The sequence below is a fragment of the Durio zibethinus genome, chromosome 24, assembly GCF_047325235.1.
Source record: "Durio zibethinus cultivar Kanyao isolate XHJ-2024 chromosome 24, ASM4732523v1, whole genome shotgun sequence".
NCBI lineage: Eukaryota > Viridiplantae > Streptophyta > Magnoliopsida > Malvales > Malvaceae > Durio > Durio zibethinus.
This window is the reverse complement of record NC_143185.1, coordinates 9,707,309-9,732,562: the sequence shown is the minus strand read 5'-3', so window position 1 is coordinate 9,732,562 and position 25,254 is coordinate 9,707,309. Positions and strand designations below refer to the sequence as shown.

Genomic DNA, 25,254 nt, shown 5'->3' with positions numbered 1-25,254 from the left:
TCCAAGCTTCACCTAGGATTTCAAGTTTTGTTTTAGGGTTTTACTTTAGGGTTTCATTTTAAGGTTTCATTTCATAAATTTACCTACCTCTTTAAAAATCTCTAACATCTAGGCAAATTTTCGGAGCAAACTTATATTTCATAATTTTCCTAAGATTCAGATTTTTTATATTTTCACATATTTCTTTTTCTTTAAAATTATTATTATTATTTTTCTACCCTTATATATTTTCCTAAAAAAATGGATTTTTATATTTTATTTATTTTCTTTTCATTGAAATTTTATTATTATTATTATCTATTTATCTTAAACATAATCCAAGATAACATAAGCATGCCAATTAAAAAAAACTAATAGATAAATAATTTAATCAATCTAAATCAAACATAAACCAAAATATTCATATAATGGCAAGTTTAATAACAATAGTAATAAAAAAATGATAATAATGATGTAAAAATGCCATATAAACGCCTTAAGCTTTTTTACCTACTTTTTATTTTATTTTTCTTATTTATTTATTTATTTTATATTTTTTAATATTCTACAATTATGATTATCTTTTAAATTCAAATTTTAAAATCTAATTTTCCAACATCTAGACGAAATTAAACCTTGTAAAATTTGATTTTAAATTCCTCCAACATCTAGGCCCTTTTGATTTTTTTTTCTTTTTTTACCTAAAAAATTTAATTATTTTAAACATTATTTTTATTATACTATTATCTTATTATTATTGTTATTATTATTTTATCTTTAACTGAGCCCCAAACAATAGCTTTATACCAATAGAAGACTAACATCCATAAATATTCCCTATTCAATTTTGGGTTGGACAAAAGGGAGAAAGATTGCATGACGATGTAATGGACATCCTAAATTTACAAACATGGCGCCTAGGCTAAGGAATTTCTATCTTAACTTTCCATACCGAAGAGCTCATGCCTCTCACTAGACTTCTCTTTTCTTAAAATTGTTAAAGCATAAAGAACACACATTCTTAACCCTAGAACCAAAAGCATGAAGAATAACGGAGCAAAAGACAATGAACCAAAAAGGTTAGGCAAACCGAGAATTTAGACTTCCCTAAACACCTTGACCACATGCATGCAATTGAGGATACTTTATGTTCCAAGCAAGCAGTTCACGCGCAAGGAAAAGAGACCAAGAAAACTAAGCATGCAATAGTTGGGAGCTTTGGGCTTTATTTAACAAATTTTTACGTAAAAAGACAATGAGATTGAACTTGTTAAAAACCTTCACCTTAACAGATTAACCTAAGGCAGCCCGAACTTGATCTTTCATTTTCCAAGCCCACCAATTGATTGAATAGTCTTTGTAAAATCAGCAATAGCAGGTTCAAGCTCTCATTGACATGCATATGCAGTCCCTCCTCCTCACGTTTATGCTTTTTTGGTTTTTCACTAGCTTCTTTTTCCTATTTTCGTTTTCTGCTCCTTTCTTGCTTCTGCTCATGATCTTTTCTCCACCTACCTGCTACCTTTTTTTTTTTTTTTGGGTTGTAACTTTTCCTCTTATCCTCTCTGTTACTGCTCCTTCACGTTGCCTTTTTCTGCTTGTGTTTTTTCCTTTCCTTTCTGTCCTTTCCCCTAGCTGCTTGGTCACGTCCTTTGCTGCTTTTTTGGTCCCATTTCTCTTCCTTTTTTGTTTTTTGCTGGCTGCCTTCTTTTCCACTTCGTGTTTCTTCTCCTGACTTGTGCTTCCCATCCACTCACGTCCCACGTTTTGCTAGTTTTTATTTTTCTACTTCTCTCCTTTTTTTGCTACACGTTTTCTTTTTTCGCTCTGTGTGTTTTTTTCCACTTCTTCTTCACCTCTTTTTTTCTGTTTCTCTTCCCCTCTTTTCACGTCCGCTACCTTTCCCCTCTTTTCTTTGGTTCTCGTTCTTTTTTTTTCTGCCGCGTGCTTCCTCTTTTCCTTTGGTGCCCAAAAATTCTCCCTTTTTCCCTTTTTTTCTGGTCCACGCGTCCCACTTCTTTTTCTGGTTTTTCTCCTCTCTTCCTCTTCCCCACGTTGCCAGACCATGCCGTGCAGTTTTTCAGTTTTATTTGGCACTGGGTAGCAGCTTCTCCACGTCCTCCTTCAGTTTTTTCATTTTTTTTTTTGCCCATTCCACGTCCATGCTTCATGGCCATGCAGTTTTCTTATCTATTATCTGTGTGTGGGTGTATATATATATACATATATATATGTATATATATATCTGGCTGCCTCCCACGTTTCCAGCCATGTCTTCATGCAATTTTTAGCTTTCAATTTTTTTGGCTTTTACCGGTATGCATCCATGTAGTCCTCTTTTCACGTGACTTCTCAAGTTTGATTCTTAGGTTAGGGCCATGTTTTGTGTTCGTCTTGGACCTTTAATTAGGCCATACTTCATTGACTCTTATGATTTAATAGTGGGCAAAGCTCTTTTTGTTGTTTTAATTTTTAATTTTCTTATTATTAATTATTAATTTTAAATTTTAAATTTTAAATTTTTTAATTAATTTTTTTATGGCCAAAATAGATCATTAATGCGCTTCAAAAAAAAGAAACTTTTTATTGGGCCATTTATTAAGTTATTTTGGGCACCTATTTAGGTCAATACAATGGGCCTCATTACAAAGCCCACATTGAGCCTCATACGGAGCATTTAAAAGTTGGTCATTCATGGATCCAAAAATTGATGATCTAGACTCGATTACAGAAACAAACTCAAATTAAAAAGATAAATATTCAAGCTAAAATTAGGTGACTACAACTGCCCCTTTTTTGTATATTTTTTAGATTCAGGAATAATGCAAAAACATAAACAACAATTTTGCCTGAATGCTGCTTTCTAAAAAAAATTTGTTGTCTTTTTGTTTTTTTTCCTTTTTTCCATTTTTTCTCTTTTTTTCATTTTTTCACCTTTTTTCGCTTTGTTTTTTCTTTAAGACGATTAAGATTAAATCGTGAGTTGAAAGATAAGAATAACCAAGATTAAACTACAAGTTGAATAAAATGACGAACTAAACCGCAAGTCAAATGAGGTGATCAAAATTGAATCACAAATCGAGTGAGGTGATCGCTAAGCTGGGCATACATGCTAGCTAATCTAGGCTTTCATGCCAATAAACTAGGTTTAAGACTTCTCGATGCTAGCCAATACTGAGCTTAAAACCTATGTGATAGGTAAACTAGGCTTAAATTTTCATTCATGCCAGATAATCTAGCCTTAAATTTTTATTACGTGCCATCTAAATTGGGCTTAAATTTTCATTTAGTACTAGCTAAACTGGGTTTAAATTTTGGGTAGACTTAAATTTTTCTGGGGAACTGGCAATTCTTATTAGAAATGAAAGAAGCAAAAATTTTCTCTCTCAATGGATTGGATAATTTTGCACCTAGAGATTTTTGTTGACTCAAAAAGACTTCACTACTTAAAAGGGATAAAAGAGATGTATAATTTTTTAACTAATCTGGTTACATGCCAGCTATACTGGGCTTATGTGCCTACTAATCTAGGCTAATGGCTTCTTGATGCCAAATGATACTGGACTTAAAACCTAGGAGCTAGCTAAACTGGGCTTAAATTTTATTGATGCTAACTAAAGTATGCTTAAAACTTGGGTGCCAGCCAATCTGGACTTAAATTTCATTAATATTAGCTAAACTAGGCTTAAGAGTTTTCAATGACGCTAGATAGTCTTGGCTTAAATTTTTATTGATGCCAACTAAATGAGTTTAAAACTTGGGTGTCAGAAAATCTAGACTTAAATTTTCTCAAGAATTGGCTATCCCTATTAGAAATGAAAAAAGAGAAAAATTTTTTTTCAAATGGATTGAATGGTTCAGCACACTAAGATTTTTGTTAATTCAAAAGGGTTTCTCCACCTAATGAGATACTTTTCCATGTAAACTCACAAAAAAAACATAAATTCTTTTAAAAACATAAATCCCTTAAAAACAAAATATGTTAAACACTTTCTTTAGCCTTTAAATATGACATTTTGATATATGTTAAGGTTAGCTATAAGGGCTTGGGGTTTCTGAAATGTTATTTGGGAATGAAAAAAAGTTGAGATTTTCGAAATCAACCATTTTCCAATTTCAAGGACTTTGATATTTTAGATTTTTCAAAAGGTTTAGCTACCTTTGTTCAGCCTCTATCTTATTTAGCATCAAGAGTGACCTTCAAAGTTCGCTCTAAACTACTCTCATGTGGTTTTCACCCTAGATTCACATTCATTTTTTTCCCCCCTATTTTTTATTATCACACATGCACTTAAGCATTTAAACCTATTCAAATGGCCCAAATAGGAAATTAGGTAATAAAGAAGGACCAAAAGATTCATGGGTTTCATGGCCATTTTTTCAAGAAAAACTCTTCAATTTCAAGCCTCAATGCTTAATCTAATATGAACTTTTCATAAGACATAACATAGGCTAAGGTTTGAAGTTTTCAAAAAAAAAAGATAAACAAGCCCAAAATAAGTGTTTAAGGGTAATTAAAACTAAGGATCATTCTTTCATTTGAAAAATACACTCTAAGGTACATTTCTTTTCATTTTCTTGTACTTTCCACCCATTCATTTTATTCATTTCTTTTTTTTTTCCTTCTTTCTTTCACTTTTTCTTTTTTCTTTTTACTTTCTTTTCTTTTTTTCTTTTTTTTCTTTTAAAGTGGAATCCAAAACTTTTGAGAACTTTTATATTGGGCCTTTACCTTATTATATGGGATTATATTTGGACATCACTATTTTTAACCCCTAAATGCATCTTTTTTACCCTCCAATGTGAAGGTTGATCCTTAGTTAAGGTTTATTTTTAAATGAAAACTTATCAAACTCAAAGGAATAACAAGGGATAAATTTTTACATCTAAGAAAAAATAATGAAAAATGGGCCATTTGTCATTTCAAGCATAAACACTTAAATTGAAAAGTAGTTCCCTTTGAGAAAATGAGCTTAAATAAATAATTTTTCGTTCTAAAAAGTTTCCTTTTTTTTTTTTTTTTTTGGAATTTTGGCTCTCTTGACTTTTCTTTTGGTGTTTTCATTTTAGGCTTGGTTTTTTTTCCTTTATTTCTTTTCCAAAGCTTTTAGATTTATCAAGATTTTATTTGGATTTATTCAAATTTTTTAAATGCATGATGTCATAACCATTTTTTTTCTTTTTTCATTTTTTTCATTTTTCTTTCATTTTTTTTAAATATGCCCCTTCTAACTCATATCTTAATCCACTTTTTTAATGGTGCAATTTAGGGAAGATGTCTCATTTTAACAAATCACCCTTAAAGAAATTTATTGCAAGAAAAAAAAGTTATATGGAATGAATGAGAAAATGTTCATATAAAATGAACTCGTTTAAGGTATCAACTAGTCCATGTCACTTTACTAAAAAAAGAATGAATGGGTTAATCATAACTCAATTTGTCATAAGGGCAGTAAGGCTTTTTTTTTTTAATTTACGTGCCCCGAGACATATGGATCGGGCCAATATTAGGGTAAAAAGCTAAAAAATTGTAAGTTTTTTATCAACATGTCCCTGAAACACATGGACTAAACCAATTTTTAGTTAAAAAGTTGAAATGTTGATAAGTATGAGATCATTTTATAAAATTTAGGGTGGCTTTGATTTTGAAAACTTTTGAAGTTATGGTGTAGCATTGGCACATTGAATTACCACATCTAAATTCTTAAAACTTTTGTGCATACTTGATCTTCTAGGAATCTTAATTTTTCTTTTTCAATTAGCTATTTCATTGTTCATTGCCTTGGAAAAGAATATTACCCTTTAATATTATAACATTATCATGTGAAAGTAAGGTTCACAAATTCAAATTCAAAGTTCTTGAAGGGTGATGAATGAGATCAACTGAATGATTTAAGAAATAGGTTTAGGTATTTGAGAAATTCCTAATAATGATTGCCAACTCTTCCGAGACTCAAAACTTTCTTTTTTTTCTTTTTTTATCTTTTTTTATTTTTTTCACTTTTTTTTCTTTAAGGCATTTTTCTTTCTATAGCCTCGGTACTTAACTACATAGGGCTTTATTCAAATCTAACATTTTTCCTTGTTTACCATTTTCTTTCAAAGAAAACCTACAAGTCTAAAATTTAAAAGAAATTGGAAACATCAAATGACAATATAAATCCATAAAATACTTATGATGCATAAGATGTATTCATGTAATGCAAACATTTGAACCTGACCCAAAAATTCACATTCCTAATAATATTCTTGAGATGACACTCAAATTTAAAAAAATAAAAGTTCCTCATGTGATACTTCAGCTTTAGCATTATTGACCCTTAACTTTACCACTATCAATCATCAAAACCACTAACCTATTCTTTAAATTTTATGGGATCTGCATCAATCAAAACATAAATTGTATCCTTGAAAGCAATATAATCTTCTATGGAATACTTTTCGACCCTATCATAGAATTCACGCTTAGCATTGAGATCATACCATTTCGAGTAAAGAGGCTTTTTAGGTCTTGCAGGAATAATGAAATCATATGATTTTTGACTAGTAAGGTAAAGAGCTTAGCGTAAGATATTGGGAATGAATGATACATCTTGACTCTCTTTCTCTTATTGTTTTGTGAATGGCTTGGGTTGATCATTTATTTTGTGAATGTTTGTAGCAAAAAAATTAGAACACAAAGATGAAATGGTTAAAGAAAATTACTAACTTGAGGTATTGGCTGGGAACATTATGGTGGCCATTGGGAATAGTTTTTCACTAAATCTTCTTGTATGGTGGCCACAGTATGAATTTGGCTGCTCTCTAAACTATAATACCAATTGACTACTATCCTAGTCAAACTTTCTTGAAAGGCATTAATAAGTAGCTTTTCATCATCGACATACTGAATCATTTTGTGATAATATTGAGCCAAATATGTCTCAAGATATTCAGTTCCATTATACTTCTCAAATGTCAAAACTTTAAATTTAGGTGGAATAACCATGTCTAGAACTAGTTGAGATTCTTTTGCATCACAAGATTTATCCTTACCTTCAGTAGTTTGAATTCTTTATTCCAAGAGACTATACCTTCTCTATTCATGATCTAGATTCCATGATTCCTCCTTTAAGGGTCCTAAGCTAAGTTCTTCAAGTCAATCATTTACTTGAACAAAAAACCCTTGATAAACTCCTCCATCTATCCATCAAATCAATATTCTTTTGATACTTAGAAAAAATCACAGAGATTATTCTTAAAGAATTTTTTTCACTTTAGAGCACACATAAATTATATTTTATTGAATAGGTACATAAATAGATGAATGAATAAATGAATGAATGCACAAATGACCAAGCTCTTTAGTGAAAAGTGTGAAAATTGAAAAAAGGTTAAAAATTACAAACAAACCATAATTCACATATTCAAGCTAAAAAAGACAACATCATATTAACATAAAAACATTTTACAAATAGAAGAAATTCATAGAACATTTCATTTCCCAACAGCCTATCAATTGAATACCCTCTTTAAACAAAAATCCCATCCATGTTCATCATCATGTCATCCCCTTCTCAATTCTCCTAAATGTTTAACTTTCTATTGTCATTGGATCGAACCACTTCACATCTATGAATGATTGTACCTTGTGTTTGAAACCTCACAATTCTCAATGGAGTGCCCTACATTTCCACCATGGTATTCATATCTTGCATTTAGGTTAAAATATTTTGGGTAAGAAGGCTTTTAAGGCTCTAAAGATACTAAGACAACAAAGTGTCTCTCAAATAGATAGAGAAAGAGTTTTCCATAGGAAATGGGGATATGATCTAACTATTTTTTTTTAAGTAATTTTAAGGCAATAGGTTGGCTAGGAGTTCAATGATTTGGTAGTGGTATAAAGGTTTGTAAATGAGTAATTGGCTGAATAGGTGGTTAGGGAATGGTAGGCTGAAGATTTTGGTTTAGATGTGGACTTCTCAGAGTTTGTATAAATTTTAAAATGTGATCCTAGATACTTTGAAAGAAGGTTGAAAACAAACATGAAAAAGATTTGAATGGAGGTTTGGGTTTGAAATAATTGTTAAAGGTTGTATGGAACCTGGTGACTGCATTCTCGAAATCAAATTCTGGAGTTCAAACACTTGTATGGTCAGATAACTCATCTCTTTTATGATCTTATCCAGACCTTCATTATTGCTCAAACCACTAAATGCTTTCACATGCTCAAGAAATGTATTAAGCCTAACAAGAATTGGTTGATCATGACTTCATGAATTCATAGGACTTATTTAAGCTGAAACTGGTAAAGACCCTTGAGAAGGAACTAAAATATCATGACCAACTTAGCAAGCAATTTTATCATCTCTCAAATGTCATGACCAAACTCCTTTTGATTGTGTTTTAATGCATTAATTTGAGCCTTCAATTGATCTTTCATATTTTTAGCTTCTTATACCCCCTAAAACAAATGTTTTATTTCAAGGGTTTAACTAAAATTGCTTATGCTATTATCTTTGCTGACTAAATGACATAACTTCTAATTTGGATGCTACAAAAAAAATGTCTATAAATGCCTAAATATGATAATGATGCAAATATATGTACAAAAATGGAATAGCCCAAAAATATACAAATCACCTTAATAATGAATGTAGAATGAAATGATTAAATTCCAAAAAGATGACAAACTCCTATTCTAAATCTTTATTTTGTTTTTTTTATCTTTTTATTGGGACTCTTTTTTTTTCTAACTTTATTTACATTATTATCTTAAACACAAATTGCATCAAAATGTTCCATATATCTTACTTTCAAGTAAGTTTTATGAAAAAGATTGGCATGGCTTTTAACTTCTAAATAATTTCTACAAGAGGTAAACACAATTGATGGCTCCATGACAACTTTTTTTTTTTCATTTTTTGTCGATGGCTGATCTAAAACAAATACACCCTTCAAAACATAATGCTTATATAATGTATGCAATAAAATTAAAGGCTACACAAATAAAAATGAATCAATAATCCAAGACAAATAAATAATAGAAATAACAAAACAACCATATAATACAACAGAATAATATAATAGAATACATATAATGTCCTAACTTTTGGTGATTTTCTGAAAAAAGTGGTATGGCTCTAATTTAGGTAGGCTTCTTATAGCTCATTAATTAAACCTTACATTATTATCCATTGCAGACTAATAACATATACCCATCCTCACCCATTACAGGCTATAAATGAAAATGATTCAATATAAATGGAAATGTTTTGCTAGCAAATGTGGAGGTTATCACTTCACAATAGTGTAGCTACTTCATTTTCCCCTAATAAGGATAGAGCTCAAGTTTAAAGCTCAAGCATGTAGGTGAATATGTAAAAGTATGCAAATATGTGCAAAGCAGTATATCAATCAAGACGAAATAAATGAATTACAAATAACAAAATCAAAACAAGATGACAATTAACATGGAATTTATTTATATATCTTTTAAAAAATTAAAATAAAGGGAATTAAATTAAATATCAAATAAAACCAATTAAATCCCAAACATTCAATAGTGTATGGTTAAAATTTTTGGCCTGACTCTTAAAGATTTCTAGTGGAGTTGCCAAGCTGTTATAACGTATCAGTCCAAAAACTCAATCACTAGACACAATCGTTTAAAATCGTAAAAATATAAGGAGTCGTCACCAATATTTTTTAAGATGTGATTGGCCACCTAAAAATTTTATCTTTTTAATAAAACAATAAAATAGATTTAAAGTTTATTACAAAGATAATTTTGGTTTATAAAAGTAGGATTGGGTTTAAGAGTTGGTTACTCATGAAGAAGGATTTGCATCCCTACAACGTCTATAAAAATTGGATCAATTAATCATGTGTTATTTACTACTTTGGACAAAAATGGCTTTTATATTAAATTTAATTATAATTCCCTTCATTATTTAGAAAGAAAATCATTTAAAAATATGTATTTAGAAATACTGTGAAAATCTTTAAATTAAATAAATACCTTAAAATTCTTCGACACAAATGCATAATTCAAAGATAATCCTTTCTGTTTAAGATTTACCATAATATTTTTGTGAAAATAAAAACAAAATTCTTTAAAAATAATAATTATTGGTAACTCTACAACATCTAAGCAGAGTACAAAAAATTATATTCCCTAAAATACTATTTTAAATTTATTTATTTATTTATTTACTTTGAAATTAAAACTTTTTAAACAATAATTAACAAATTAAATAAATAACCATAAACATCAATAATTAAAATGAACATATACATGAGCAATAAATGCAAATATGGATGCAAATATGTATCTTAAATACAATGAGATGCAAATTTAAGATCGGGTTCCTAAATATAAAAGACCACCTAGACTCTCCAACCTTTAGGTAGAGTTTAGATGCAACTTTTTATATTTAAAATCCCATTTCTTTATCTTTTATTCTTTATTTAATTTTATTATTTTAAAATACAAAATTATATGAAAATTCCTTATATGGTGTTTGGTTTAGGGGAATCCATAAAATTTCCCTTAGAATCATAATAGTGGGTATTTGATTCTTACGTTTGGTTCAGGGTAATCTGATTACAGGAGAAAGTGACAAATTTTCGACAGTACCTAAAGTCTCGAAATTAGAAACCCACATTTTTCTGTGGTATTCTAAGATTCCAAGGGAGAAAGTTGTTTTATTTCCAAATTTGACTTGAATAAAAAATTATGAAATAGCCGTTACCCTTTTGAAAAATAAGTCAGGAAGTAACTGAAATGCCTTAAATAATTTTTTTTCTATTTTTATAAATGGATTATTTAAGGTATTTCTGTACAAAAAATGCCTTAAATAATCTTTTTATATTTTAAGGTTTAGGGTGTAAGGTTAATATTTTAATAGGCGTTTCTATACAAAAAATGTCTTAACTAATCCTTTTATATTTTTATAAATAAATTATTTAAAGCATTTTATATAGAAAATACCTTAAATAATCTTTTTATATTTTAGGGTTTAGGGTTAATATTTTTATAAAAAGATTATTTAAGGCATTTTTGTACAAAAAATGTTTTAAATAATCCTTTTATATTTTTACAAATAGTATGGTAATACCTTAAATAATCTTCTTATTTTTTAAAAGAGACTATTTAAGACGTTTCTAAACAAAAAATGCCTTAAATAATTTCCTTTATTTCTTTAAAGGAAATTATTTAATGTGTTTTTGGTTTAGAAGCATATTAAATAATGCCTTTTAACAAATATATCAACATTATTTAAAGCTTTTTTTGTCCAAAACTATATTAAATAATACCATAAATTTTTTAAATGCATTATTTAAGGTGTTTTTGGTTGAAAAATACCTTAAATAATTTCCTTTAAAATAATAAAAGAGATTATTTAAAGTGTTTTTGGATAAAAAAACGCCTTAAATATATGTCAAGAAGATTATGGTAATTATTTAAGAATTAATATACATGGATTCTCCTCAACCAAACGAGTGAATCTGAATATGGATACTTTGAAAATGGAAGAAAAGCTAGGATATCGCACTTTCTCAAGAATTACACTTTCTCTCGGAATCTATGATTTCGTGAACTAAACGCCCCTTTAATGAAAAAAAATTCTTAAATACTCCATCATCTAGGTGGCATTTGAGAACAAACTATTTCACAAAAGATTTTCACAAAAATTGTTAAATTTTGGGATGGTCTCAGGGTTTTGAGTGGATTATGGTTTAAGATTTCATTTTAGGATTTTAAGGTTTCACCTAGGATTTAAGGTTTCGACTAAAGTTTTATTTTAGGGTTTTATTTTAGGTTTCACATTAGAGTTTCGGGATTTCAATTAGTTTAGTGTCTTACCTAAGCTTTCGAATTTTGCTTATAGTTTAGGGTCTAACCTAGGGTTCCATGCTTTCACCTAGGATTTAAAGTTTTGTTTTAAGGTTTTACTTTAGGGTTTTATTTTAGAGTTTTGTTTCACAAATTTACGAATCTCTTTAAAAATCTTTAACATCTAAGTAAACTTTCAAAGCAAGTTCATATTTCGTAATTTTCTAAAACTCAAATTTTTTATATTTTCATATATTTCGTTTTCTTTAAAATTATTATTATTATTTTTCTACCCTTATATATTTTCCTAAAAAATGGATTTTTATATTTCATTTATTTTTTTCATTAAAATTTTATTATTATTATCTATTTATCTTAAACATGATTAAAGATAACATAAGTATGCGAATTTTAAAAAAAACTAATACATAAATAATTTAATCAATCTAAATCAAATATAAACCAAAATATTTATATAATGGCAAGTTTAATAACATAGTAATAATAAAAATAATGATGATGATGATGATGATGATTTAAAAATGCCATATAAACATTCACGAGCCTTAAGCTTTTTTCCTTATTTTTTATTTTATTATTCTTATTTATTTATTTTTATATTTCTTAATATTCTATAATTATAATTTTCTTTTAAATTCAATTTTTAAAATTTATTTTCCCAACATCTAGGCTAAATTAAACCTTGTAAAATTTGATTTGAATCCCTCCAATATCTAAGTAGGGCTTTTGATTTTTTTTCTTTGTTTTTTTACCTAAAATATTTAATTATTTTAAACATTATTTTTATTATACTACTATATTATTATTATTATTATTATTATTATTATTATTATTATTATTATTATTATTATATCTTTAACTGAAGCCCAAACAATAACGTATAGATCCATAGACCTATCGCTAAACATGAATTAGATGAGTCGCCATCAATCTTTTTTGTCTAGGTGTGATTGATCACCTGATTGAATTTGATATGCAAAACTAGATTTTAAGTTCGAGATTACGATAATGCATAAGAAAGATTATAATATCCTCACAGCGCCCATCACAATGATAGTACCAGTTTGATTCCAAATTATCCAAGCCTTTAAAAATGTTTATGCTTTTATCAAAATATTAAATATTAAATATTAAAAATTAAAAATTAGTCTTAAAATTGTCCAAATAGTTTGGTAGTAGTTTTAAGATATTTCTGTCACCCTATGAGTATTCATGGAGATTAGAGTCCCACTCTGAAGAAGCTCTGTCGTTGGATTTATTAATATATTTTATTCAAAAAAATTCAATAAGTTTCCCAATAGTTTGGTGAGGTCTTATTGTAAAGATGTTTATAACAATTTTGAGAATTTCATTAAGTTTCTCAATAATTTGGTAAGACTTAATTTAAAGCAATACTCCAATAATTTAGAGGATAGCAAAAATTTTCTTTGTTTGTTTGTTTTTTTATTTATTTTTTTCAAACTTGTTTGAAAAGATTTTTTTTATTTTTTATTTTTTGAGAAGATTTTCTTATTTTTTGCTTTTTCTGTTTTTCAAAAAAGATTTTGTTCCTTTTTTTTTAAATCCAATGAAGTTAAAAAAATGAACATAAAATAAAAACTTAAGAAAATCAAAAAATCAAAAAATAAAATGAAAATGGAAAAAAGAAACCTGCGATCAGGTCTGGTCAGCACCAAGGTCAACGCGCGGATCTTTGTTGGGTCACCCATGTAACTAGGTTCTCCAAAATAGTGTCATTTTGACACCCTATAAATATTACCTTTTGCGTTTTGGCCTTATAATTCCTCTACATTTTTTCTTTCTAAGTCGAAAACTCTCTCCCTTCTCTTTATAATTTTTCTAGAAATCCATTGAAAACTTCAATCGAAAACTGAAAATTCTATCAATTTCTGGAAAAGTCACCAAAAAATTCAATCAAAAACTAGAAAACCCATCGGTTTCTGGAAAAGTTGTCGGAATCCCACCAGAAAATTCAATCGAAAAATTCATATTCTTTCCAAAAACCTGGATTTCCCAGAAAAACCCAAAAATTTCCCAAAATTTTCCAAATCTCTTCAAAAATCTCCTAGAAACCTAAACCTAATCCCATAAGCCTAAATCTAAACATGTAAACTTCACATCAAACTTCAATAATCAAAATCTAGAATTCTAGAACCTAAAAATCCTAGTAACCGGAACCTACCTCTAGAATTTTTCTAAGCTTTCCTTCCCCTCTAGTGACCGTGTCTTGTATTCTTTAAAAGCTGTTTAATTTATAACCACCTTTAGGACAAATTTTAGGAAACGAACAGAATCAATCTAGGCTTGAATCCTGAAATTTGATTATGCCCAAGCCTTAGTTTAGGATTCTGATTTGGTTCCAATTGAATTTGGTCAGTTATTCAGGCTTGATTCATCATTAAAAACATTTGACGATGAGATTCTGATTTGGCTGATTCAATTTCCATTTCCACAATTCTCATCAAAAATCAAAAAAAGGAAGGAAGAAATAAAAATAATAAAAATAGAAAAAAATAATAGTAGTAGTAGTTGTTGTTGTAGTTGTATAAAATACATCCATGAATATTCCCTGGGTTAGACAAAAGGGAGAAAGATTGCATGACGATGTAATGGACACCCTAATTTTACAAACATGGCGCCTAGGCTAAGGAATTTCTTTAATAACTTCCCATAACTGAGAGCTCATGCCTCGCACTAGACTTCTCTTTTCCTAAAACTGTTAAGAACACACATTCTTAACCGTAGAACCAAAAGCATGAAGAATACGGCAGCAAAAGACAATGAACCAAAAAGGTTAGGCAAACCGAGAATTTAGACTTCCCTAAACACCTTGACCACATGCATGCAATTGAGGATACTTTATGTTCCATGCAAGCAGTTCACGAGCAAGGAAAAGAGACCAAGAAAACTAAGCATGCAATAGTTGGGAGCTTTGGGGTTTATTTAACAAATTTTTACGTAAAAAGACAATGAGAATGAACTTGTTAAAGACCTTCACCTCAATAGATTCGCCTAAGGCAGCCCGAACTTGATCTCTCCTTTTTCAAGCCCATCAGTTGATTGAATAGCCTTTATGAAATCAGCAATAACAGGTTCAAGCTCTCATTGAAATGCATATGCAATCCCTCTTCCTCACGTTTATGCCTTTTCGGTATTTCACGAGCTTCCTTTTCCTATTTTCGTTTTCTGCTCCTTTCTTGCTACTGCTCACGAGCTTTTCTCCACCCACCTGCTGCCTTTTCCATTTTGGTTGTATCTTTTCGTTCTATCCCCTTTGTTACTGCTGCTTCACGTTGCCTTTTTCTGCTTTTGTTTTTTCCTTTCGTTTCTGTCCTTTCCCTTGGTTGCTTGGTCACGTCCTTTGCTGCTTTTCTGGTCCCGTTTCTCTTCCTTTTTTGTTTTTTGCTGGCTGCTTTCTCTTCCACTTCATGTTTCTTCTCCTAACTTGTGCTTCCCGTCCGCTCACGCCGCACGTGCTACTGCAGTCTTTATTTTTCTGCTTCTCTCTTTTTTCTGTTACCCGTTTCTCTTTTTCGCTCTTTTCTGCTTCCCTTTTTCTCCTGCATTTCCTTTCCAGTTTTCCTTTTTCTTCAAGTGCTACTTGTTTTTTTTGCTACTGCCTAGTTCTTTTTTTTTTTTTTGCTACCGCTTCTCTATATTTTTGTTGCCTTTCTTTCTTCTGCCGCACTTTCTTCACGCTTTTTCCTCTTGCTTTTTACTTGCAGTTTTTTCGCTTCTTCTAGTCTTTTTCACGTCTGGCCTCTATGTGTTTTTTCCACTTCTTCTTCGCCTCTCTTTTTTTTCTGCTTCTCTTCCCCTCCTTTCACGTTCGCTACCTTTCCCCTTTTCCTTGGTTCTCATTCTTTTTTTTATCTACCGCGTGCTGCCTCTTTCCCTTTGGTGCCCGAAAATTCTGCCTTTTTTTTTTTGGTCCACGCCTCCCTCTCCTTTTTTAGGTTTTTCTCCTCTCTTCCTCTTCCCCACGTTGCCAGACCATGCCGAACAATTTTTCAGTTTTACTTGGTCCTCGTTAGTAGCTTCTCCACGTCCTCCTTCAGTTTTTTCAATTTTTTTATGCCCATTCCACGTCCATGCTTCATAGCCATGCAGTTTTCTTATTTATTATATATATATATATATATATATATATATATATATACAGACATTTTTTTTTTTTGGCTGCCTCCCACGTTTCCAGCCATGTCTTCATGCAATTTTCAGCTTTCAATTTCTTTAGCTTTTCTCGTTATGCATCCATTTAGTCTTCTTTTCATGTGACTTCTCAAGTTTGATTCGTGGGTTGGGGTCATGTTTTGTGTCCATCTTCGACTTTTAATTGGGCCATATTTCATTGACTCTTATGATTTAATAGTGGCCCAAGCTCTTTTTGTTGTTTCGATTTTTATTATTAATTATATTATTAATTTTAATTTTAAATTTTTTAATTCTAAATTTTTTATTTTTTAAAAAATTTAAAATTTTTAATTAATTTTTTATGGCCAACAATTAACCATTAATGTGTTTTTTTTTAAAAAAAACTTGTTATCAAGCCTTTTATTGAGCTATTTTGAACACTAATTTAGGCCAATGTGACAAGCCTTGTTACGAAGCCCACATTGAACCTCCTATGGAGTATTTAAAAGTGGACTGTTAATGAATTCGAAAAATTAATGATTGAGATTTGATTATGAAACAAATCTTAATTAAAAAAAATAAAATATCTTAAATAAAATTAAGTGTTTATACTAAATAGCTGCTTATTGCCTTCTCTTTGAATCTAAGGATTGGTGTCAATGACACATGATCATCAACAATGCATCTAACGTTTTTGGTTGATCCTTGCTCCCATTTTAGGTGCCAATTGTAACAAACATTCTTCTTCAAATTCCAGCCAAATAAAAGCCATTTAGTTGCCAATATGATCATGCAAAATTCTGTAAATTTCTAGCTCCAAATGTAGCTTTAAAACCTCACCAATGCAAAAGACATACACCTATTTAGCTCATGCATCTCTACTACAAAAGTGATAAACACTTAATGCGCTAAAAAGAATATTTAAACAAGGAAAATATGAAGATTAAAGCTTGAATTAAAGTTCAATTAAGCTCAAATAAGTAAAGGAAGCCATGAAAGAAAAGGTAAGAAAATCTCTTAAGCATGGCTTTGAAGTAAGTTCACATTAGTTTCGATAATTTATAGCTTTTTGCACCAAAATGCATCCAAAATTAGTTCAAAAGCTTTATTTTTCTTCTTTTCTCATATTTTTATTTTTACATTTAATATTTAAACAATTAGAAATATTTTTGTCAAATTTCTCAAGAAACAAGCAAATATTTACTATAAAATGATCTAAAAAATTATGATAAATCACTAAAATTTTAGTATAATCAATCTATAAATTATCATTTTATTAATTGCGGGTCCATGTCTACTAAGAGAGTTATTAACTTGCAAATGTGGTTAATAATTTTCGAATAGCATCAAGATAAGTAATAACAGTTAATTGATTCCTCTTGAAAAATTGTTTAGATGATATTTGTTAAATGGCCAATCAATGGTAAACCTAGTGTTAAAATCAGATACGAGATTCATCTTATATCAAGGTTTTGTCAACCATATTATACAACTCAAAAATTTTTTTTTTTTTTTACTGCCTGCTTTCTAGTTAAATTTATAGTCAAAGCATGTTCTGCAGCTGTTGTCGTGGTGGATTGAACCCTAAGTCCCTGTTGCTGATAATTGAAAGTCACTTGGTAAACCAGTAGTTTCTTTTCCATCATTGAAATCGTACTAATATATTGAAAACTACAATGATTCTGACAGCTGAGTATGATATCTCTATTTATCCTTTGGTTTACGTTCCATTTATCAATTATGTTTCTTCCTTTGCATTTTAGTAAAACTAAAATGACTAACCATGTCAAGTGAGATCTAGTAAATTAACTACCTTTTCCTATTTCCTTAACGCAGATAACTTCCAACCATTGGCACCTGGAAAACTCATCTTTGGTCTTGAACTGATAGGCATCTTCCTAAAGTTCCTAAAGGCTTTTAAGTTTAGATATTTTTGAAACAATATCTTTGTTGGAATGCTATTTTGGAGTTGAGTGGACCATCATGCATTTTGGATGACCTATGAATGGCACTTGTAGATAGGTTTCCTTTGGTATCAATTGTTTGGAATGAAGAGAAGAAATTCTAAACTATATTTTTTTTCCTACCTTAAATAGAACTACTACTATAGCTCTTAAAATAAGAAGTGTGGGGTTAAACATCTGGAATACTGTTGTAGAAAATCAACCATTTTTCTCAATTATACTACTTCTAGTTAATTTTTACTTCCTTTTCTTTTATTTATCTTTTCTATTATTTATATTTTAGGTGTAATTGAAGTTCTGGTGAATAATGGAAGGCAGATTGATGCAGTTAACCTGGCTTTTGCATTTGAGCTTACAGAGCAGTTCTTACGTGTACCTTTACTGAAATCCTACTTGAAGGAGGCATGGAAAGCTTCTTCACTTGTCAAGCCTGGAAATGCCTTTCCCTCTGCTCAGGCGTGTTCTTTACTCCACTATTTCAAAGTGGTTGGTTTGCATGGTATAGGTTGATTATATTTAGGTTGACCATACTTAACTGTATGTTTCAGGGACAAGAACTTACTTTTGGTTTTGCCCACAAAGCCTTGTCTCAAGCAGATTGGACTAGCTTTCTGGCTAGTTAGCCATTCTAACATGCTTGGTTCTTGGCTGATCATTTAGGTTGATATGGCTAGTTAGTTCCTACTTCAATAGATTTCAGCAGCCTGACACTATTTTGATAGTAAAATTGCTTAACATCTATTTGCAAGTGGGCCGGAAGGAAGATTTGTTCTTGCAACTTGAATGCATGAGAATATTTCGCCAATTTTCATGTTAGTGAGCCTTTTCCTTAGACTTACAGTTCAGGTTGCAAGGTCAGACCCTAAAGCTATTGTTTTGTTGTAAGGAACGGTAAGTTTTGTTGTTCTGTCACTTGAAATGCTTGAAATGGGATGATCCGTTTTGGAAGTAAGAAATCTAGTTTGTGGTTGATCATGTTGTGTATGGGATTTGTTTTAGTGTTATTGTGTATAGAAGCAGGAAATCCAATTTGTGGTTGATCAGGTTGGTCAGCTTACAAGTAGTCATTTATGCATTGTTCCAAAACAGTTGGTTCCTAGAAATTTTGGTTTTGATTCTGTCGCACAATTAAAGTGATGCAAACCCACACTTAGATAGTTGTCACTGGAAATTGTCTAGACATAATATAGTGCCTTTTATTTTCAAATTATCTAATATAATTGATAAGTATTTAAAAGTTTTAAGAATTTGAATGTAACCAGATTTCAAATATTTGGGAACTAATGTTATTCTTTAGATTCTATTTGTTAAACAAATATCACAAGTAAATTACCAATTTAGCATGTGTAAGATAGATGCAAATACATTTTTTTACAGATCATTCATTTTACTAATATAATTTGGAATATGTTCTTAAGGTTTTGATTTCGATATGAAAATGAGCTAAACAGAGCCAATTAGTTGTAGACTTTTGCTTTCAGCTTACTTTCTGCTGGAGTTAAAGTTGAGTTGGTCCAGTATAAACTTAAAAAGAATGTAATAGCCACATCTAACGTGGAAGTTGATAATTGTTTGCTTGAAGTTATTAGGTGTAACCTTGTCTTAATTTGCTTTTGATTTCTGGAATGTTCTTTTGAGATGTTAACTATATCTACAAACAACTTCTTTTTGCTCAATTTCTTATATGCCAAGTAGGGCTACAATTATAGGCTTTTAAATCGTTGAAATTCATATTTTTTATCCTTTATTTTGATATTTCTTCTTCTATATCCTAATCTTCCAAGGTGCATGGGTAATATTTAACATCTTATAAATTAGATGTCTTCTAGCGTCTCAATTTTGCTAATGCACTTCGGAATGTACTTATCCTGGAATTGTTGCAGGAATCTAATTATGAAGCATTTACAAAGGAAACAACCTCTAGCAATGAAATCCAGTTGATGAAGCAAACAACATTGAGGTTGCAAAAACTCTCCACCCAGATATTAAAGATACTAATCTTTTCCTTGGGATTGTTAAAATCGAACCAAAAAGATAAAACTGCTTATGGGATAATTAAGTGCCTGTTTGACTGGAGTCTAGGTGCAATTTGGATATGGGGCTATCTATGTTAGTATTGAATATGTACTCATAAGACGCTTTTTTGTCTTTGTCTGTGGTTGGTCAAATCATGGAAGATGTAAAGAGTGTATGCATCATTGTACTAATATTGAATAGCTAGAAATTTACATTTACATTTACATTTTATATTTATATTTATATCTATGCAAAAATTCAAGAAATATATTATATTTAGTATTTATTATATTTTTGTGCAAAATATCCATCCTCTCTTAATGAAGGAAATAATTTATGTGAAAATTATTTTTAGTGGTGGAATTTTATAAATTATCGATAAAAATTTTCAATGTTAAAAGTATTTTTTACATAAATTATTTTTGTCGAAAATGATTTTAGCAATAAAAAATTCTGTTATTAAAAGTTATCCGATTATCAGCGAACGAAATGCCTTTAGCTACAAATTTTTTGGTCCAAAATTTTCATCAAAATTACCATCGATAATGCGATTTATTGACAAATTAAATTTTTAACCAAAAAATTTTCATGGTTAAAGGTTTAATTTCTTTTATTGAAAAGGATGTGACAAAATGATGTGATAACAATGATGTGATGATGTATCATAGAAAGATTATGTGATATGGTAACGTGGCAAGGTGATGGAGGTGATGTGACCTCGATTGATAAACATTGTTTATCTATATATTAGTAAATTTTAATATATGGATATGGTGGAAATACAAAGTTAAAAAAAAAAAAAAAACGAAATAGCTAAGAGGCTCATCAATTGATAAATACTGATTATTCATACATTAGTAAATTTTAATGTATGGAAATGTTTGAAATGTAAATGTACTTAGCACATGGGTTAGGTATGGGTATAAGGAGTGGAAAAAGCACTGTATAGAATTTCCCCTGAGAGATGTTTGGAGATATATATATATATATATATATTTTCATAGCAGATGGCGTGGTGGTTGGAACGGAGGAGAGAAAGAATAAGAAAGAAAAAAGGAAAAGGAAAGAAAGAAAGAAAAGTCAAAATATAATACTTTTTATTTAGAAAATAAGAAATAGCCAAACGCAAAGGTCAACACTTTTATTACAGCCTCCAAAGAGGTCGGGCATAACTGAAGTAAGCCCGCAGGCAGCCTCCATTATTGAACTTCTTGTTAGCATGCAAAAGATGAGTTTTAATTAGTTAAGACCATCCAAAAACATAGTCGAGAATGTAGACCAGTAAGAGTGAGAATGGATAGAGTGCGTAGGCCACTAAAGACATCCAAAGAGGGAAGGCGGTGCGAAAACTGGCAATTGCTCCCATAACAATGCACACAATCAGAATAACCAACACTTCAGCAGCAAAGTCCCAGGTCAGGTCACGAAAGTAAACCAGGCCTAAGAATACAGAGAGGGAAAGGATGTTACTCATGGTCACAGACCCATAAATCTGAGAATACGTCAAAGATGCTGTTTTTAACTTCTTCCGTCCGGCAAAATTCAGTGCAGAAACGGCCTCGCTGGTGCATGCAATGGGCAAAATGACAAAGGAAACAAAGAAAGAAGGAATGCTTGAGGCAGTGGAGAAGCTGTCAACAGCATCCACCAGAGGATCTGCAAATACAGCCGCTACAATCGTTCCAAGAAGCAACATCATCCCCGCTTTGAAGGTATTCCACACTGGATTTTTCACGGTCTCCCCGTAATGACCACCATGATCCCCCAACAGATGGTGTTCTTTCTTGGTTTGCTGCGTATGTTTTGAAAGAGGTCATCCCACGGAAAAAAAAAATGCCAATAATGGAGGGATAATTTTATAATTAGAAGCAGTTAAAAACACTCATACCTCGTGAAAATGATGTAAATGTATTAATTTTCCCTGCTTCACAGCAGATCGCTTAGCCTCAATTAGCCATTTTGAGATTCCTCTCACAAACTCATCTAGGTCAATGAATGAGTCACAAGATGTATCAAACTCTTTCATCACCTTTTCAACAGCATCTTCTATATCCATATCTATCTCTTCAAATCGGATTCCAAGTACCAGAGCTCTTAACTCCGCCGGTGATAGGCGTCCGTCACCATTCTCGTCAATCATCATGAATAGCCTGTCGTTACATTACATCAATGAACAGGCCAGATTGCAGTAATTATCGATGTTGATTTAAAAGACTAGGCAGGGTTTGACTGAGTTCATTCAGTACTTGAATTTTGTAATCTATTGCAAATCAATTAATCAAGAGTCCAAATTTTGATAAAGCTTTATTCTGGATGTTAAACATTTTAAACGAAAAACTGTGACTCGCATTTGTGCTTATGGCTAACCTTTCTATAACAGTTGTATTAGGTTCGCCATCATCTGTAAGAAGTCTTCCAAGTGCACGAACGCTTAAGTGTTTCAAAAGTCCTGCTATTACATGCTTATGCTTTGCAAAGTCGATTCTTCTCTTCTGAATCCATGGCTGAAATACCTGCATCAACAGTACAAACAAAGATTGCAAACAGGGTAACCATCGAAAAAGCTGTATGCCTGGTCATGGTTACAGTTACAGAAGAAAGCCGGTAAACAAAATATTTGAGGATCAATAACGAATCCAGGTTTACGTACCTGATAAAGACTGTAAGAAAGCAATAAAGAAATGGAGACAATGAGTGCAATCAGAATTGCAATTCTACTTTGAGAAGTTGAGTGTAAAACATCTGGTAATTGCACAATTATGAATGGGATAACAGATATGGCCATTATCCTTGCAGCATAGCTTGTCCAGATATCAGTGCTCACACCAGATCCTGCAAGCATCTCCAGTCGTCATCAAAGACAATGCTGTACAGAAATTAATTGGACACGCACCAGCAAACCAGAGCATATTCACAGAAGAAAGTCTTGGTTAGTGAATCATAATGTATACCAGTTAAGCTAAATCCTTTTGTGTCTTTTGGATCTGTGGACAGAGAACTCTCAAGATCACACTTGCCAAGTATAAGACAGGAGCCCCACAGCACTGTAAGAAGCATGACGGTTGAACCTGCTAGCAAGCCTATGCCAACAGAGACCTGACTTTGAGCAGTTTCTCGGCTCCCAGAAAGTCCAGACGCTACAGATTGAAACATCATAAATTACTATATATATTAGCCGCTCAAAGTACATCTTTACGGATAATCAATTGAGTCTAACATGATTGTAGTTGCTGGATGGAGCATACTCCTCCATAAATCTGTAGTTAGCCTATGATTGTTCAAAACAAGGGGTAAAAATTATAAATGACATTAACCAATTGACTAGGGCTGTTTGAGGCTTCAAAGGATGTAAAAAATTATGTCTACTTGACCCCAAAGGCGCAAGCTTTTTCTTGGCGCTGCAGTTGGAAAAAACCCAGCAAATTTAATAAGATTTTGTGAATTATTACCCTAATGCTGGAACTTAATACACAGTTTTGCTGGTACATGAACAACGAACACGAAAAAACTTTGGGGGGAGAAAAAAGTGAAAAAGTAAATTTTGTTTTTTACCAAGTATGATAATAGCATCAGGAAGAGAGCTGAGCACAGGCAAGAAGAGACCACCAATGATACCAGGACCAAGAATTTCCAGCAATATTTCACAACCATCACACAACAACTTGGCTGCCCGGAACATCAGGTAACCATAAACAAGGATGAGGAAAACATTTCCAAGGACTGTGGTGGTGCATGGCAAAAATCCATAGGTCTGTTCACATGAATCCAACAATATTAAGCTTTTGAGTTGGATGTATGTTGGCTGCCAAACATTTTGGGCTCCATCAGAGACCATGGAAAGGGTCGTGTTTCTTGTAATAGGTCGACCCTGGCCAGGGCTCCCCATTAACAGAAGCAATATAGCTAAAAGAAAGAAGGTAAATTTCTCTGCCATTTTTTTTTGCATAGCCAAGGCTATGTTGCAAAGTTCTAACTGCTTTATATATCTATATATTGGCATTTTATAAATCTGCCCATGGAAGAAGATAAAATTTTTGTTGGCCAATCGCCAATGGAAGACTCAAAAGATATACAAGTCAACTTGAAAGAAATTATTATGGTCAAATAAGACTTCGGAAGATAAATGCATTTATTAATACAATGTTGAATTAAGGATGTCCACACTTTTCATCTTCTGAATGTTGATGGGCATTTTAAACTCGTAGCATGGTGCAAAGTTGAAAATTACATCAACCTTTTTCTCTGTTAACCTTCTTTTGCTACTTACTTTTTAAGTAGTGTCCAAGGCAAGAGAAAAGTTGTATTTCATTAAAAAAAAAGTGATAAACTACGTACAAGAAATCTATACGAAGAGCGTGCAGCAACGTCCAATGATATAAGAAAAAACAAAACCGAAATTTCATTAAACACATACTGGAGAGAGAATCATAGAGATGAGAAGTGAATGCTCATAATTTACAGAGTCCCCACCAGCAGATTTCTGACGTGGACAGCCAATTCCTGTATCCCCACACGTTAACAAAATGACACATTGGTTTTTATATATCTGTATAACTAGTGGAGGCTATTATTTCTTTTCTTTTATACCTTTTTTTTTAGAGGGACGACTTCAACGGCGACGTATGCGTATGGGAGCTTGTGCGCGGGTCGTGACTTATGTCGTTTTCCTGTCATTTGAACAGCATCTCCACTACCAATTACATTATGGCCGTACATGAGTAATATTTGGAAAAAGTTAATCATTATTGATTTATATATGATAATTATGTTATTATATTTGATAAGTGTTGATAATTTTATATGATAGTGATTTTAGATTACTACAAGTAATTAGATTAATATTTGAGAGAATGATTTAATTTTTGTATAAAATGATAGAAAATTTTTATTAATGAAGTGAAGTGATATATAAAATTAATAATAATTAATTTTATTTATTTAATATATAAATTAAAAATTTATCGTATCTTAAAATTGTAATTATTTTATATTATAATTTTTTATATTTTTAAACTAATATTTATTATAACAAATTTAAGATAATTTGCATATTTTTTTCTTTTTAAATATTTTATATAGAATATAAATTTTTTTATTTTTCTATTATTATGAATTTGATAAATTGGTTTTATTTTCTAATTCCAATATTTTTTTACATAATTTATATTATAAAAATAAATTTACTTATTAATAAATATATTTATTAATTTAATAATTTAATTATATTTTATTATAAAATAAATAAATATTACTAATATTTTACTAATTATTATCTGTAAAGAACCTTAAAATTATTAATTTTTATAATTATTACAATATGCA

At 30.7% G+C, this 25,254-nt stretch overlaps 1 protein-coding gene across 1 annotated transcript; it reads right to left on the bottom strand.

Moving 5' to 3' along the window:
- Window positions 1–21,006: 21,006 nt before the first annotated feature.
- On the bottom strand, window positions 21,007–24,034 carry LOC111316069 (sodium/calcium exchanger NCL-like). Its single transcript, XM_022918085.2, has 6 exons — window positions 23,485–24,034; window positions 22,884–23,069; window positions 22,583–22,764; window positions 22,300–22,445; window positions 21,821–22,082; window positions 21,007–21,724 (listed from the first exon to the last, which is right to left on the bottom strand). The coding sequence occupies exons 1-6, from the start codon at window positions 23,930–23,932 to the stop codon at window positions 21,176–21,178; spliced, it is 1,773 nt and encodes a 590-aa protein (XP_022773820.2). The 5' UTR covers window positions 23,933–24,034; the 3' UTR covers window positions 21,007–21,175.
- Window positions 24,035–25,254: the final 1,220 nt, after the last annotated feature.

Excerpts from the sequence above, each read along its gene's own strand:
- LOC111316069 (XM_022918085.2), bottom strand. The coding sequence starts at position 23,932 with ATGCCAATATATAGATATATAAAGCAGTTAGAACTTTGCAACATAGCC. Across the intron at positions 22,446-22,582 it reads TTTCTTACAGTCTTTATCAG|GTATTTCAGCCATGGATTCA; the intron begins GTACGTAAACCT and ends CTGTTGATGCAG. Across the intron at positions 22,083-22,299 it reads AATACAACTGTTATAGAAAG|GCTATTCATGATGATTGACG; the intron begins GTTAGCCATAAG and ends ATGTAACGACAG.